Consider the following 15,266-nt stretch of genomic DNA (forward strand, 5'->3'; position numbering starts at 1 on the left):
CCATAGCTAAGGACTCCTGTCTTTTCCAAAATATCTGTCTATAGAAGGTAATAAGATCAAGATATAGATCTGAACGAGGAACAAAATACAGAGAAACTGGCAAAATAAAATGCCTCCACCAAGGTACTGCCCCTTGCCCAAAAGCTTGTTCACCATAAGGCAGACAATATTATGCTTCTTCACGGTTCACATTGCAGGAATGGGAAAGAAAACGGTAGCATTTGTTCTGCAGAGATGTGCTTATTGTTTCCTATGACACACACACACACACGCACGCGCGCACACACACACACACACAGCAAGCACACGCGCACATAACTGGGTCAGACACACTGACAGGTGAACGAACCTGATCCAGGATACCAGAGAACTGGTGCAGATTACTCAGCTCCACCAGATTCAGCCATGTCAAGTCCACAATCCACTTGGCAGGTTTGGGTGCAACAGCATTCAGATCCAGTGCCGCACCCCCTGTATGTCAGCAATGTCCTTCTCGTGTTCATTGGAAATACATGACGTGGGTTGGTGTACATTGTACGTGTATACACACACAACACTGACATACACAACATTGCAAAATTGTGTGTGTGTGTGTGTGTGTGTGTGCGCGCGCGCGCGTGCGTTTGTGCGTGTATGTGGAATATTTGGGTCTGCATTTCTAGTAACTTCTTTATTTTGCAATTTAAAAAAAAACAATTTTCATTATCACCGAACGGTGATATTTTCACAGAACTGATGCAGAGGTATCAATCAAACTAAACATGGCACTTAATTAATCAAAAGATAAGACCCAGTTTTCAAAACCTTCATACAGCTGTCAGCCAACAACAAAAAATCAATGTGACGTTGTCAAGCACACAACAGATATAACTTGCCTTTGATAAACGTCATGAACTCTTCAACCTTGATCTTTTCTCCCTGTATGTCAATTTTCAAGGCCAACAACAAGGTGAAGGTCAGTTTGTCGGCTTCGTACAGTCCTCTGACAGCGTATTTGAAGACTTCATACGTCATGTAATCTATGATGTTCTGAATTCGTTTCTGTTGAATTGGGGACTTCTGGGATCTGAAACCACATCACAACCAGTATGTATATAATCACAGTGAAAAAAAATCCATGAAGACAACAGAACATGCTTTCTGATCTGCCTTTAACATATGCTTCTCTGACAGAAGCAAACTATGTCCGTCCCCCAACGTCTTTTCGATAACATATGACTGCACTGCATGAAAGGTCTCCACGTGGTAATTGTTACAAAGTTCCTACTGATATGTATTATTCTGATGTTTAATTTCCTCTACAGCCGAAGTTTGCTGAGGAAATGCCTTACATGTACAATTTCACCAACAGAACAAACAACACAGACAACCTGACACGTGGACAACGGATTATGGTCATTGAGATACACGCTACACTGCAAACTAATTACCGGGATTCTAATGTCCTGCGTCTGCTACAAAAGTGAAGTGCGTTAGCAAAGAGAGCAACAAGTGGGTGTACAAACAAGATACAGTCACGGGACCATGAATGCGTCAAACAGTGAACCTGTTAATACAACCACTTCATTGGTGATGTGATACACAGTGCACACAATGAACACGAGTGAAACAGTCCTTGGCTATGGACTCAATGTGTGACCCACTCACTTTGCCATATATCCATCCAGCAGGGAACCTGTTCAAACAAACAACTTTGATGATGTCTACAGATGTGTCAGTAGACACTGACATCCACGATCCACTCACTTGGCCATGGATCTGTCGAAGAGTTGCAGGAACTGCCTGAGGGAGATCTGATACATGACGTTCACCAGACTCATCTCCACGATCAGGAAGTACAGGATGCTGCCCCTGGTGGCCACAGGACGGAACTCCTCACGGGCTGTGTTGATCTTGATCTCCGTTTCTGCTGCCACCTGCAGTTTCTGGCTGACATCTTTGGCTGTCACTTTAGTCACCGCCAGTACATCAATCAGCTCATCATCGTCCACAAGAGAACCCTAAAACACAAAATTTGCCAAGGAATGAAAAATGAACAAATCGAAAGTAAAAGAGTAAACTTCTTTCATTGAATAAAAACGTTCAACCTTAAAATTACGAATTGTTAGTTTTGGCAATGTATTCTTTGTCGATGGGACTTGTTAATGCTGTGCAAAAATATTTATTGTGGTATCAACGATATCAATGTACGCTAACATTCGTATTCCTTTCTTTTAATAGTAACAAGAAGCAAAGTTTTCATGACTCGCGTTGATTCCTGCTGCACAACAACAAGAAAACTGATAACGCCGACGATGACGGGGAAGGGGAGGGGGAGATGGGGTATAGAAGTACAGTACGTACCCACTGCGATCCAAAATACAATTTTTGCACACCATCAATGAGTGTTTGTCGAACTGAAAGTTGTGTGCTGGAAAAGGAGCAATTCCATCTGAAGCAGCCAACAGTATTTCACGGTTTCGCGAACATGATACAGATAATCAAAGTTTCAAAATTTCCATGTTTTTATCACGACTCATCGGCTTTGATAAATCAAACAAAATTGTCACAACACATTTTCGGGCTAGTATACATGATAATCATTCCGAAAAAATCCGGTCCATTTGGATGCGTTCTCCTACACTGAACAGTGCAGACTGAGGATCCATTACCACTTGTCTGTCCGATCAAGTTTGACATAAAAAATAAATAAAAAAAATTAAAAAAAATTAAAAACGGCTATTCATTGTCTGATTCTGTGAAAATGAACGCTCAATATTGGAAAACTCCAAATGTTTGTCCCCAAATAACGGCGGAAGTTTAAAGGTCTGCTTGTATACTTGTAAAAAATCAATATGAGTAAGCCCGGTGGAACATGTAAGAGATGACTAGTCTGTAAGTGAAGAAGATTAGTGTTCGTGGCCACTACGCAGTAAGAGATGTGGCCTGTGCTCAAATCTTCATCTGGGTAAAATGGAGCTGCTTCATTCCAGTAATATGTCATCTCGAATATTCTCAGTGTCCACCTGTGTACTGATGTATATCTATAAAAAGAAAGTTAAAAGGGGGTGTGGAGAAGTGGGGGGTGGGGGGGGGAGGCGCTACGAGTACCTACAAAATAGATACCTACCTGCCTACATACATACATATAGATATATAGACATATAGTCCAGTTCTTTCATCAAAATCATAATCGGCGAGCAAGGCGCAATAACCGAATGGTTATAGCGTTGAACTTTGAATTTGAGGGTCCCGGGTTCAATTCTCGGTAACGGTGCCTGGTGGGTAATGGGTGGTGATTTTTCCGATCTCCCAGGTCAACATATGTGCAGATCTGCTTGTACCTGAATCCCCTTCGTGTGCACACGCAAGCAGAGATCAAATACGCACGTTAAAGCTCCTGTTATCTACGTCTGCGTTCGGTGGGATATGGAAACAAGAACATACCCTGCATGCTCACCCCGAAAACAGAGTATGGCTGCCTACATGGGGGGGTTAAAAACGGTCATACACATAAAAGCCCACTCGTGTGCATACGAGTGAACGTGGGAGTTGCAGCCCACGAACGCAGAAGAAGAAGAAGAAATAATGGGCATATCCGTGCATATCCCACCTAATCGGGCTACAGATTTCGATCAAGGCTTAACGTATGCAGAACGATTCCAACAGTGATGAACTTTTCAGGCAAGATGGCTGCCTTCGACGGACTTTCAGGCAAGATGGCTACCTTTGATTACAAAATTCAGCGTGTCCTTTCTAGTCAAGTTAGAACGCTGTTTAAAATAATCGTATGCAATAAACATGTCGATGGTGTAGTTTGTGTTATTCTGTACAGTATCCTTCTTTCTTTTCTTTTAACTGTGGACAAAAAAAAGAACGTCAGGCTATTCTTCAACAACACATTCTGCCAACGAAACGGAAACAAGCCAATAATCTTGTGGGTCCCGATGCAAAACGAAATAAACCCAAATACTTAACGAAATTAAAAATTCCTGATCCGGAAAATCGAATCAACCCGGAAGATCGACAACCAAGGAGTGGAAAGAAATCTTTTTTCTCTATCCAGATTTGGTATCGACAAACAAAAGATTTCCTGATAAAATGGAGTTGTTCAGGTTTACCCCCCTCCCCCCCCACTCCAACACACACACACACACACACACACACAAACACACACACACACACAAAGAAAACTGAAACACCGGGTCATTATATAGAATCGAGTTGTGTACATACACACACGTGAGCCAATAAACCAGCACAGAGGTAGATCAATTGTTGTGAATAGATGTATATGTACTCTTACAGCTTAACAGAAATGAAAAAGAAAACCAGGATTGTGGCAAACGCGAAGTGTAAAAAGTTGCTTTGGCAGAGATGAACCGGTGGAATGACAGAAAACAGAGACAACCTTCAGTATAGCACAGAGAGGGGGAGCTAATCAAGTCCCTCTTCTGACCTTCACTGAAGTCAGACGGAAGAGCAGGTTGTCCTCCAGTTCCTTCATCTTCTTCTTGTTGGCTGTCACTTCCTCCATCAATGTCACTCGCTCCTGTTCCAGTTCCTGAAAGACAATGCCGCAAAACTCGTGATCAGCTGTTTTCTCGGCTGTGGAACAGATTTTAAAAACATAGAAATGGTGAAAACATCACTGCAGTGAAAAGTGAAAACAAGAAACAGACGGCTTGCGCGTGATTCTCTTTCACATTCCTTAACTGACACACAGACACACTCGCTCACAGACACCCTTATCAGCCCACGCTCTCTCGCAATCCCACGCTTTTTCACACTCTGAGAGGGGGGGACAGGGGGGCCGGGGGGGGGGTGTCTCCTTGTGTTCCTTGTATTCAATAAAAACATTTCCTTTGTCACCGAGGCTGGTTTAATGGGGGTTTTTCTTCTAGCATAAATCTAAGAGAAAAATGAGAGAGAGAAAGAGGGGGACAACAACAAAGACGATCATAATAAAATGATGTACCTCCATGTCACTAAAGTTGTACAGCTAAAGACATTAAACATTTCAGTGCTCTCTCTCGCTCTCTCTCTCTTGTGTTGGATCTCTGTTCAGTTCTGCTTTCCATTCAATTAATTTGGTATAACGTTGACCTTTACACCAAAACTGTTAATGTTTATCATCATTATCGTTATTGATACTTATCATTATTTACACACACACACACACACACACACACACACACACACACACACAGCGCGCGCGCGCGCACACGAAATAGAACGAATGCTTTAGACTGCATTTGCATGCACACGTGAGCCAGAAATTTCTGATGAACCAAGATGACTTTGCAGATTTACCTTACGGTCATGCGAAGGTTCCTCCGCTAATCAAGTTTGTTTTTTTTCAAATCACAAGCTATGATGGGTGAGAAAAGAAAAAGAAAAAAAAAACCTGACACAACCCACACAGTGATTAGAGTTGTGCACAAAATGTATAAGCATTAAGGAGAAGTTCAGCTCACAGCTTTTTCAGTGATGATGACCCGGCCCAGCAGCTGATCCTCCAGGCCTTTCATTGTGACAGTGAAGTCGATGATGGAGGTCCTGGCCGAGATCTCGGGGGTGTAGGAGGGGTTGGGCAGCTTGGTAGTGATGTAGAGCATGAACCCTTTCATCACGTCGCACTCTTTATCCCCCACTTTTACTTTGAAAGTAGACCCACTCTTGATAAAGTTCTTTTCAAGGACATTGTCCAGAGCTGGGTCAAGTTCTTCGTTGATGTCCTCAATCATCAAGGGGCGTCCTTGGCCAAGGGCATCCTCCAGGTGTTGGCGGAAGTATTTGTGATTCAGGTTTGTCATCTGGAATAGCATCACCGAAGCGGTCAATAGTATCAGCTGAAAACACAACACGCCGAACCAGTACGTAAGCAAACAGCAAAGGCAACTTCAAGGTACCACTGGAAAACTGTAGTGTGGAGCCTAAACCACAAAAACGTGCTCCGAAACGCTTAAACATGGCGATACCCGGTGTGTTGCTCTTGCCTGAAAGACAGCTTAAGATGGCACTTTGCGAGAAACCACGAGGTGCGAAAATGTGTGGTCATTCCCGTGCCCCCATGATTTCTAGGCATATGTGATAAAGTGTATGAAGTCCTCATTATTTACGTTAAAACATTTCCTTTGAGATCGGGTCTGGTTTCTTTCCTTTTCATTACAAACATACATGATCCCAAGAAAAAAATTGGGACGCATTCAGAGTTACTGCCCTTGCCACAAGGGTACCTCTCGCGACCTGGTCAATAACATTAAGACAAGTTCAACTCCAAACCCCCGTAGATCATATTTATATAAAGGAAACCACCACGTATAGTACGTTTTCTTTTTCAATGTGGTTTTTTCTATACGAACAAATACGCAGAATTGAAATATCTTCATTCATTCTTTCAAAATTAATGCTTGTATTGGCCTACTATCAAATCAAATCTTCAACTTATTAACAAAAAATTGTCCTGTTGCTTTATTTTATCATTTCAATATCACTCTTTCCGAGATTTTTTTTAATACAGAGACCTGTAGAGGTCTTCTAGAAATTATTTCAGTACGTTTGAATGAACATTTGACCCTCTGTGGGGTCACACTGGTCGAGTTGCTTCCCCTACCTCCAAAATGCTGTTTTGTCAGGAATCGCCTTTAAGTCGTAAAACCGTGTGGTTTTTGTGGGTAACATTTACATATGCCATGTTCCCCTGCTTCAGGAGTCTACAAATACTTATTTGAAGAATTTTCGTTCAAAACACACTGTGTGGTTCGTCCGTCGGGATCGACGAGGACCATCTAGTCATCCTGGGGGTGGGTGGGTTGGGCTCTGTGGGTGCGCAGATGACTGGTCAGGCCAATCCGCGCCCGGAAGGTTCTGACGCAGTGTGGAAAGGGGATGGTGGCGGCTGTCGGGGACAAAAGCCTAAGCTGTAAATGATTCCCCATTGCAATGGAGAAACCATAGATAATACAGCTCTCACTTTCCTGTTGGCCCAAATGTAAACTTATGTCAATCTGTGATATAAGCTAAGTGTTGGGCCAAAGGTGATTGGCATGGAAATCATCAGTTTACAGGTGATACTGATACTCTCTAAGTTGTGCAATGTATACTTAAGTGCTTTGGCAGAGAAAGCTTATAGATCTGAGATACAAAACACAGAAAATGGAAAGAAAAAAAACAGACACAGATCTCACATATATTGCCTGCATCAGCTATCGTGAGATTTTGTTTGCCATGCTAAAAGATCAAAGCACCTTATTCTCCTAAGAACCTTTCATCCTTTTTTTCTCAGTTCTACAGCTTGAAGCACCGTTTTCCAGCCTTCATATTACAATACAGTAGTTCCTTCTGTTGTCTACGTTCCCTAATTTTCTTTCTTCCCACTTTGTTGAAAACGATGCATTCTGGTTTGAAAACTGCTTTTTCCGGTGTCTCGGAGGAACACATAGAAGTTACTGATTGCTGAGCAGGTTCTTCATATTTTGTTGAAGGTTCTTTGTGAAACGTTGATAACAATATCCAACGTACCCATGCTCTTGGCTTTGGTTCTTAGAAACTCGCAAAGACATTTTCTATGCTATGCGGGGAGTTAGCTGATTCCTGCAGTTTCCGTTTGGTTATATCTTTCAACTTATCTTTTTGCTTCTCCAACTACAGCTGTTTGTAAATAGTGTCCTTTCTAACTTTTCTGTTGCAAATCCTTTGCAGTCAGATTTGAAAAATGCTTTTTCCAATATTTCAGAGGAATGCCTAAAGATTCTGGCCACTATTGAACAACTTCATCATCATTTGTGGAGGTCCTTAAGCGGCAAAGTGTTGTTGTTGTTTTTAATTCTGAAGCGTTATAGCAATCTCCGTGAAACCCATACTCTGGGCTTTGGTCCTAAAACTGCAGATATGTCCACATCATATAGGGATCCTGGAGGTTCCAGCAGTCTCCGTCTAACTATGTCTTGAATGAAGCTTCTCTAACTGAAACTGCAGCCGTTGGTAATTAGAAAAACAGACAAGAGGCTATCCAGTTAACTCTTCAACATTTATAAAGCAGGCTGGGATTTCGTCTACTTTTGATGTGAGGTTGTTTCATGCTTGCTCTCTCTTGACGCCATTTCTTCTATATTCTTTTACCATCACCAAGTTCACTTCAGCAGATACACAAAACAAATGTAAATGTTAAATCATGATGCCCAAAACTGTCCACTAGTTAATCATCAATTGCAAACAAGAGCACTTTATAAAACTACCCCCCTCCCCCCCACACCCCCCATAAAATCACTATCTTGAAATATTTGCGGTTTGAGGATATGAGAGATAGACAAGATCTTATTATATTTATAAGCATTAGGTCGGCCCCACGCTACCCTCTCAGTTACCTTCAAGACGCCAAATTATGTGGCTTCGTGTGGAAAACAATTGTAAAGTCATCACAGAGCACTCTAAATACGTTTAAAACCAGTCTGCTTTATTCCTGTGAGTGTTAGGAGGCAGGTGATAGGTGCTTCAAATAAGTATTTATGGATTCCAGAAGCACTGAAACAGGGGATCATGGTATATGTAAATGTTAGCCACAAAAACCACACGGTTTTACGATTTAAAGGCGATTCCCGGCAAAACAGCATTTTGGGGGTAGGGAAAGCAACTCGACCAGGGTGACCCCATAAAGGGCCAAATGTTCATCCAAACGTACTGAAATAATTTCTGATTAAAAGTATAAAAAAAATCTCGGAAAGAGTGTCAGTTTCAGTAGCTCAAGGAGGCGTCACTGCGTTCGGACAAATCCATATACGCTACACCACATCGGCCAAGCAGATGCCTGACCAGCAGCGTAACACAACGCTCTAAGTCAGGCCTTGAGGGAAAAAAGTAAGTAAATAATAGATAAATACTTTAAAAAAAAACTACTACTAATAATAATAATATGTACAAGGCACAAAAACTTGATGAAGTCAACTATAAGCGTACAAAAAAAAAATCTTAAAAAAAATTGAAAATAATAATAATAAAATAAATAAATAAATAAAAAAGACAACAATGATGATGAATAAGCAAATAAATGTAAAACATGCAAACACACATACACACACATATGCATAACAGACATGCAGTTTCACAGATATGAAAGCACAGTCAAGTACACATAAACGTACATGAGCCTCAACACACACACACACACACACACACACACATATATATTACCCTGCACCCCCTCTACCCCCCTCCTCCACACACTCATTTCCAGGCTACGTAACGCAGCTTCCATGGCACACACACACACACACACTCAGACACACACACACACACACACACACACACACAGAGGCACACTTACTTGTACAAGCACACACACATACGCCCATATCCCCCACCCCCAACCCCACACACATATCTACAAATATATATATGCACACCCGCACGTTCCAATATTCCGTTGCTCCCACAGTGTAGGTGCACATAACTCTCCTGACATTTGTGTACACTTACACCCTCGCGCACGCACACACGCACACAAACACACAGACCCACACATACACACACAGGCACAGAGGCTGCCACTGATTGGCCGCAAGAGGGATGGGAAAAAGATCTCTGATGCCAAGAACGTGGCGTCTAGTGTGTTGCTCAGTCTATTGTATTTGGAAAAGCCCACAGAGACTGTTCCGTTTTGAAGAAATTTGCGCAATGTTGGTTTGGAAATGATGCCGATGTTTGTTTGATTTGCAAAGCATCGTGCTCTACCTTTCATGCTAGACTTGCGGCCGCTCCCTCTCTCTGCCTTTATTTCTTTGAGGCGATCGATGGTGTGATGGCCTTGTACCTGTTCCTTTTGATATTCTTTGACTTTTCTGAGGATTTCCGATTTTCCTAGATGTAGGCCGCTCGTTGTTGTTGCGTTACCGGCAAGTCTGTCAGCTCGCTCATTTCCCTTAACACCTGCATGTCCCGGGCAGTGTGACCATGTAAGTTTTTTTAATCTGAAAGTTGCGCATTGCCACTCTGGGCTTCCCATTCCATTTTCAATTATCTGTATGAGGTTCATTGAGTCGGTTAGAATCATGGCATGTTGGTTTCCGGGCATATGGATAGACGACAGCCACTGGAGGGCATGTGTCACAGCTTCAACTTCCATCGTTAGGCTGGAGGTTGTGACTTTGTAGGCAGCATTCTCTTCCCTAATTCTCGGAAAGAGTGATATTGAAGTGATGAAATAAAACAGGACAATTTTTCGTTATTTAGTCGAAGATTTGAAAGAAAGAATGAAGATATTTCAATTCTGCATATTTGTTCGTATAGAAAACGACCATATTGAAAAAGAAACATATAATATATAGTGGTTTCCTTCATGTAAATATGATTTATGGGGTTTGGAGTTGAACTTGTCTTAATGTTATTGACCGGGTCGCGAGAGGGTACCCTTGTGCCAAGGGCAGTAACTTTGAGTGCGTCCCAATTTTTTTTTCTTGGGAACATGTAAACATGAGTTCAGCAGACCCCAAAGAACATTTTAAGATTAGTCTACATCATTCCTGGGCGGGGGTGAGGGGTGGGGGTGCACGGTAACCCCCTCGGCCTTGCGACATCGACAGTCATGATAATGATCATAAAATTTGCGAAATCGTTGTTGACGTCTCCCCATTCTCTCTCTCTTCTTTTTCACTCTCGTTTTCTCTCTTATTAAAAAAAAAAGATGTTTGGGTCAGGTAAAGAGAAGAACCCAACCCCGCAAATGTCGAGAGAGCGTGGCGGGGGAACGACCATGGTTTTTTGTTTTTGTTTGTTTGTTTGTTTTGTTTTTTTGTTTTTTCAATCGCCACGCTTTCACGCTAAGTGCAAGAACGCGTGAATGAAAAGGTAGACTGAATGTAACACGTGTTCGCAGGTAGGCTATGCCACTGATACTGCATTGCCCAGGAAGTGAAAACTGACCATCATATTTGATTTCTGCTCGCGGTTCTTGATCCAGATTTTGCCCTGTCCCTGTGGGTCGATCAGGAGGGGGAAACGTGCAGCCTGTGTGACAATGATACCGTTCTGGGTGGACAGCTCGTCGTTAGGCAGGCCCTCCAGGTTCCACTCAGCAACCTGCAGGTACACATTAACCACACTCGTCAGCAAGATGTACAACTGTCATGTCGACAACAATGACACTATCAAACCAGTATACAAAGCTTGACTTTCCAGTGCTCTCTCTCTCTTGTCATCCCCCCAAACTGGGTGGAAAAAGCATGTGCCATTGCTTATTTCATTACACTTGTGAAATAGATTTTCGTTCGTTTGTTCTCTCTCTCTCTCTCTCTCTCTCTCTCTCTCTCTCTCTCTCCCATTACATGCTTCAAATACTGTATTATATGGAGAAAGTGGTAGATACCCATTATATATTAAATCATGTGTGAAATGTATAAAATATTGGTTAAAATTAATAAGGCTACCCACATCGAGATTATGTAAGCAGGCGTATGAAATGTTAGTAAACGAATATGAGAGAGGGAAGGAAAACTGGGTATATTTTGTAAAGAAGACATTAACTGTAAATGGATTTGGGATTGTGTGGATGTGTCAGGGAGTTGGATGTGTAGAAGGATTTGTTTCAGAATTCAAAGATAGGCTAATTGCTTCATATAAACAGAATTGGCACTGTAAAATGGAAAGCACTGAGAAATATAGATGGTTTTATAGTTTTAAAAGTATATTTCAAACAGAAAAATATATCACAGTCGTGACAAACAAGTGGCACCGAACAAGTCTCGCCAGATTTAGAACGAGAACGATTGGGCTGAATGCTTATGAAAAGTGGTTTCAGACTGAGCCCTCGTTACTCTCCCCTTGTCCGATGTGCGGTCATTTAAGGGAGGATGAATTACATCTTTTGTTTAGTTGTAAAGCTTATGACGATATTCGAGAAAAATGTGTTGTATTTAAAACAAATTTAGCAAAGAATGAAGATATTTTTGGAGTGCTTAATCTAAATCAGGAAACTTCACTACAGTCACTTGCAAAATATATTGCCGAAGCGAATAACATGCGACGAAAAAAAACAACAATCATAAAATAGTATCAGGTGTTGCTCATTGTGAAAACTGAAATCTGTGTTGTCATTCTCATATGGAAAATATTTATGTTATACATTTATATATGTTTTTTGTTTTTATTTCTCACTACATGCCATTACTTTGAATGGATGGTCGAACTGCACTTTGTTGCACAGATTGATTGATTTCGTTTTGGCTTTGGTTTTCATCAATATTATTACTATTGATGCATATTGTTATTTGTATTATGAACCCCCATGTCATTAGGCTGTAAAGCTATTGACATTAAAGTGTTCAGTGTTCAGTGTTCTCTCTCTCTCTCTCTCTCTCTCTCTCTCTCTCTCAATCAATATCCGAACAGCTACTAACCGTCGTTGGTTCAACCAACATGTCCACGATGTTGAGGGACTGAGTGAAGGGAATTCTGCTGTCTCGAAGTTCTTTGGACCATCGTTTGTTGAGCAAGATACGGAAATCTTGGTTGAATGGACCAAGGTAGGACAGGAATCCAGTACACAGCAATATATCACCAATCAACCTGTAACAACAACAATAAGAACACTACTTATACTACCGCTACTACTACTACTACTATCAGCAACAATGATAATGATACCTATGTGCATGCATATAGAAAACTTATTTGTGTTTGCCTTTTTTGATTTAGTGCTCATTCTTATGTACTGGTTTGTGGGTTCTTCATTAATGGAAATATTTCCCATGGAAAAAAAGTTAAAATGTTTTCTTCTTGAACGGTTTATAAAAAAGGGAAAAATTGTGATCTTCACTGTGATCAGAATTATTCAATGTTTTCATTATCTTTTGATATAATGGATATCTGTCAGCGCATAAAGCAATACCTTCATTTTGTCGTGTTTCGTGAGAAAAGTCCATTTATTTAATGGTAACATTTGGACTGCGAGGTTTATGTAAAATCGTGGAATCACTGTTGTGCGCAATCAGTTCAGTGGAAAACATATGTAAAATCATGCCACCTCTAATGCACACACACACACACACACGCAGAGAGACAGACAGACAGAGAGACAGAGAGAGAGAGAGAGAGAGAGAGAGAGAGAGAGAGAGAAGCTATCTTAATCATTTGTGGGCCTTAGCCCCAAATGAAGAGGGGCAAGAAGAAACCGAATTCATTGAAAATTTTCGCACAGTAACCTTAGAGTATCGTCAACAAGTCTGTAAAATATCTAAAAGTTCGGACGCAAATTAGTGGCATAAAGACGTTTGAAAACAAGAGAACGCTGGCCATTAAGGAGAAGCGTGAGCGAAGGAAGCAGGGCTCAACTTCTGGAGACGTTTTCCCTTGCAGCACCTGTGGGAAATGCTGCGCGAATTATGCGAGTATTGTCAAATTCAAAACAGCATGTCAAAAAATCCAATATCAGAGGAAAACACACTTATTTCAGTTTATGCTCAATGTGGCCTCCATCTTCCTCCACGACTAAACGAAGCCATTTCTTCCAAATAGAAATGCTTTTACGTATTTCTTCCACCGATATCTCCTCCCATGACATAATCATCCTGTCCCTTAACGCCTGCTCGGTTAATAATTATTTGTCTTTCACTGAGAAAATACTTGTCAAAAAGCGGTTCTATTTTTTGGGGACACCTGATATATATATCAAATCTGTTACGCGATTTGAAATGGCTTTCCCAAATTTGCCATCTGCAGTCTATTAGTCGTTTCCGAAACATATGCACAGACGTATTTTCATCTTCTACCCCTTGACAAGCCCACACATACACAAACCCAAGTTCAAATAGATAGACATGATCTTATGTTAGATACCCAGCTAATTTTACCCCTTACGTCTAAATAGAGAGAAAGTGGGAGGGGGGGGGGCGGGGGGGGGGAGAGATATGTCGAAGCTAACGGACAAAGAGAGAGGCGGAGAGAGGGAGAGGACTGAGAATGGTGAACCATCCCCACAAAACGTGGTCTTTTCTGACCTCTCAATTTGTGCCTTAAACTCTTTTAGCTGCTCTGTCCATCGTACTCTCTCTCCTGAAAGTCCGTTGATTAGTTGAGAGGCAGCACCCATCCTCTTCCGACACCTATCAGCGTCATCCATCAGAGCCTGCGAACAGAAGAGTTTGTCTACAGTATCATATCAAATTTGTAACACAAGACACTGTGTCCTCACGTCATATTCTTTCTATATCATATTATTACTCACCTACGACATTGTGTCTTCACACCATAATTTGCTTTCTCACTTCAGGGCATTGTATCTGCATACTATATTCTAACAGTTTCAAACATATTTTTTTCAAATGACAAAATTTCAATGAACATTCATTTTTTCTTTATAAATCAGATATAGATCCCACAGCGGAAAGTCCACACCACATGCGGTTGCGTGGTGCGTGTTAACTGTGCTGAACTCTAGACCGTAAGGCAATTACATACATTTTAAAATACCTGTGTATCTTCATATATACATACATTCATGCACAAAAACACTGACATACAAACACACATACAAACACGCACGCGCATACACACACGCAAATGCACGCACGCACGCACGCACACACACACACACACACACACACACACACACACACACACACACACACGGACTACCGAAACAAGGATATTACCTGGACTCATTTTTAGACACTCAGCCTTTAAATTCACACGCACTGATCTACCAAAGCTGTTCCCTAAGCCATTTTAATCAAAAGTTTACCATAAGTAAACAAAGTTGATTTATCTGGTGAATAGGACAATCCATTGAACTCTGAATTCACCAACAGAATTTCGACAGCTGACTTGTATTCTGTGCTTCGAGAGCAATTAATAAAAGTGGGATTTCTTTGCGCAAAATAAAGAACGGGACTGCTATTATCAATACGAAGATACCCCTGCATTACAGAAGAGGACTGTAAAAAAAAAAAGAAAAAAAAAAAGAAAAAGACCGAGTCAGAAAACAGTTTTCAGGCTTGGATGACTTTGGACCAAAGAAATCATGACAATAATGAACGCAGCGACACTTTCCCCCACCTGCTTTTCTGCCATGGCTTTATCAAATTCAGCCTGTACTTCGGCCAGCTCGGCCTCTTTCTCATCCAGCTGGGCTTGTGCTGCAGCCAGATCTTTCTGTGCAGCGGCCAGTCGGTCTTCCTGGATAGCCAGGTTAGCCTGCACATCCGCCACCACCCAACTTAAAGCCACTTATGTTTTATACAGTACTTCACACACACACACACACACACACACACACACACACACACACACACACA

General features: G+C 41.5%; 1 protein-coding gene across 1 annotated transcript in view; it reads right to left on the bottom strand.

Annotated features, from left to right (window-relative positions):
* Positions 1-15,266, bottom strand: part of LOC143285595 (dynein axonemal heavy chain 5-like) — a 150,008-nt gene that overhangs the window by 21,974 nt on the left and 112,768 nt on the right. The window contains exons 54-62 of the mRNA XM_076592989.1: positions 15,028-15,165; positions 13,971-14,098; positions 12,372-12,540; positions 10,900-11,055; positions 5,457-5,795; positions 4,439-4,543; positions 1,747-2,000; positions 876-1,066; positions 350-471 (exon numbers count right to left, since the gene is read on the bottom strand). Of these exons, the coding sequence (XP_076449104.1) occupies positions 350-471; positions 876-1,066; positions 1,747-2,000; positions 4,439-4,543; positions 5,457-5,795; positions 10,900-11,055; positions 12,372-12,540; positions 13,971-14,098; positions 15,028-15,165 (1,602 nt within the window). The remainder of the gene's footprint in view (positions 1-349; positions 472-875; positions 1,067-1,746; positions 2,001-4,438; positions 4,544-5,456; positions 5,796-10,899; positions 11,056-12,371; positions 12,541-13,970; positions 14,099-15,027; positions 15,166-15,266) is intronic.

This window comes from Babylonia areolata, chromosome 9 (genome assembly GCF_041734735.1).
Source record: "Babylonia areolata isolate BAREFJ2019XMU chromosome 9, ASM4173473v1, whole genome shotgun sequence".
NCBI lineage: Eukaryota > Metazoa > Mollusca > Gastropoda > Neogastropoda > Buccinidae > Babylonia > Babylonia areolata.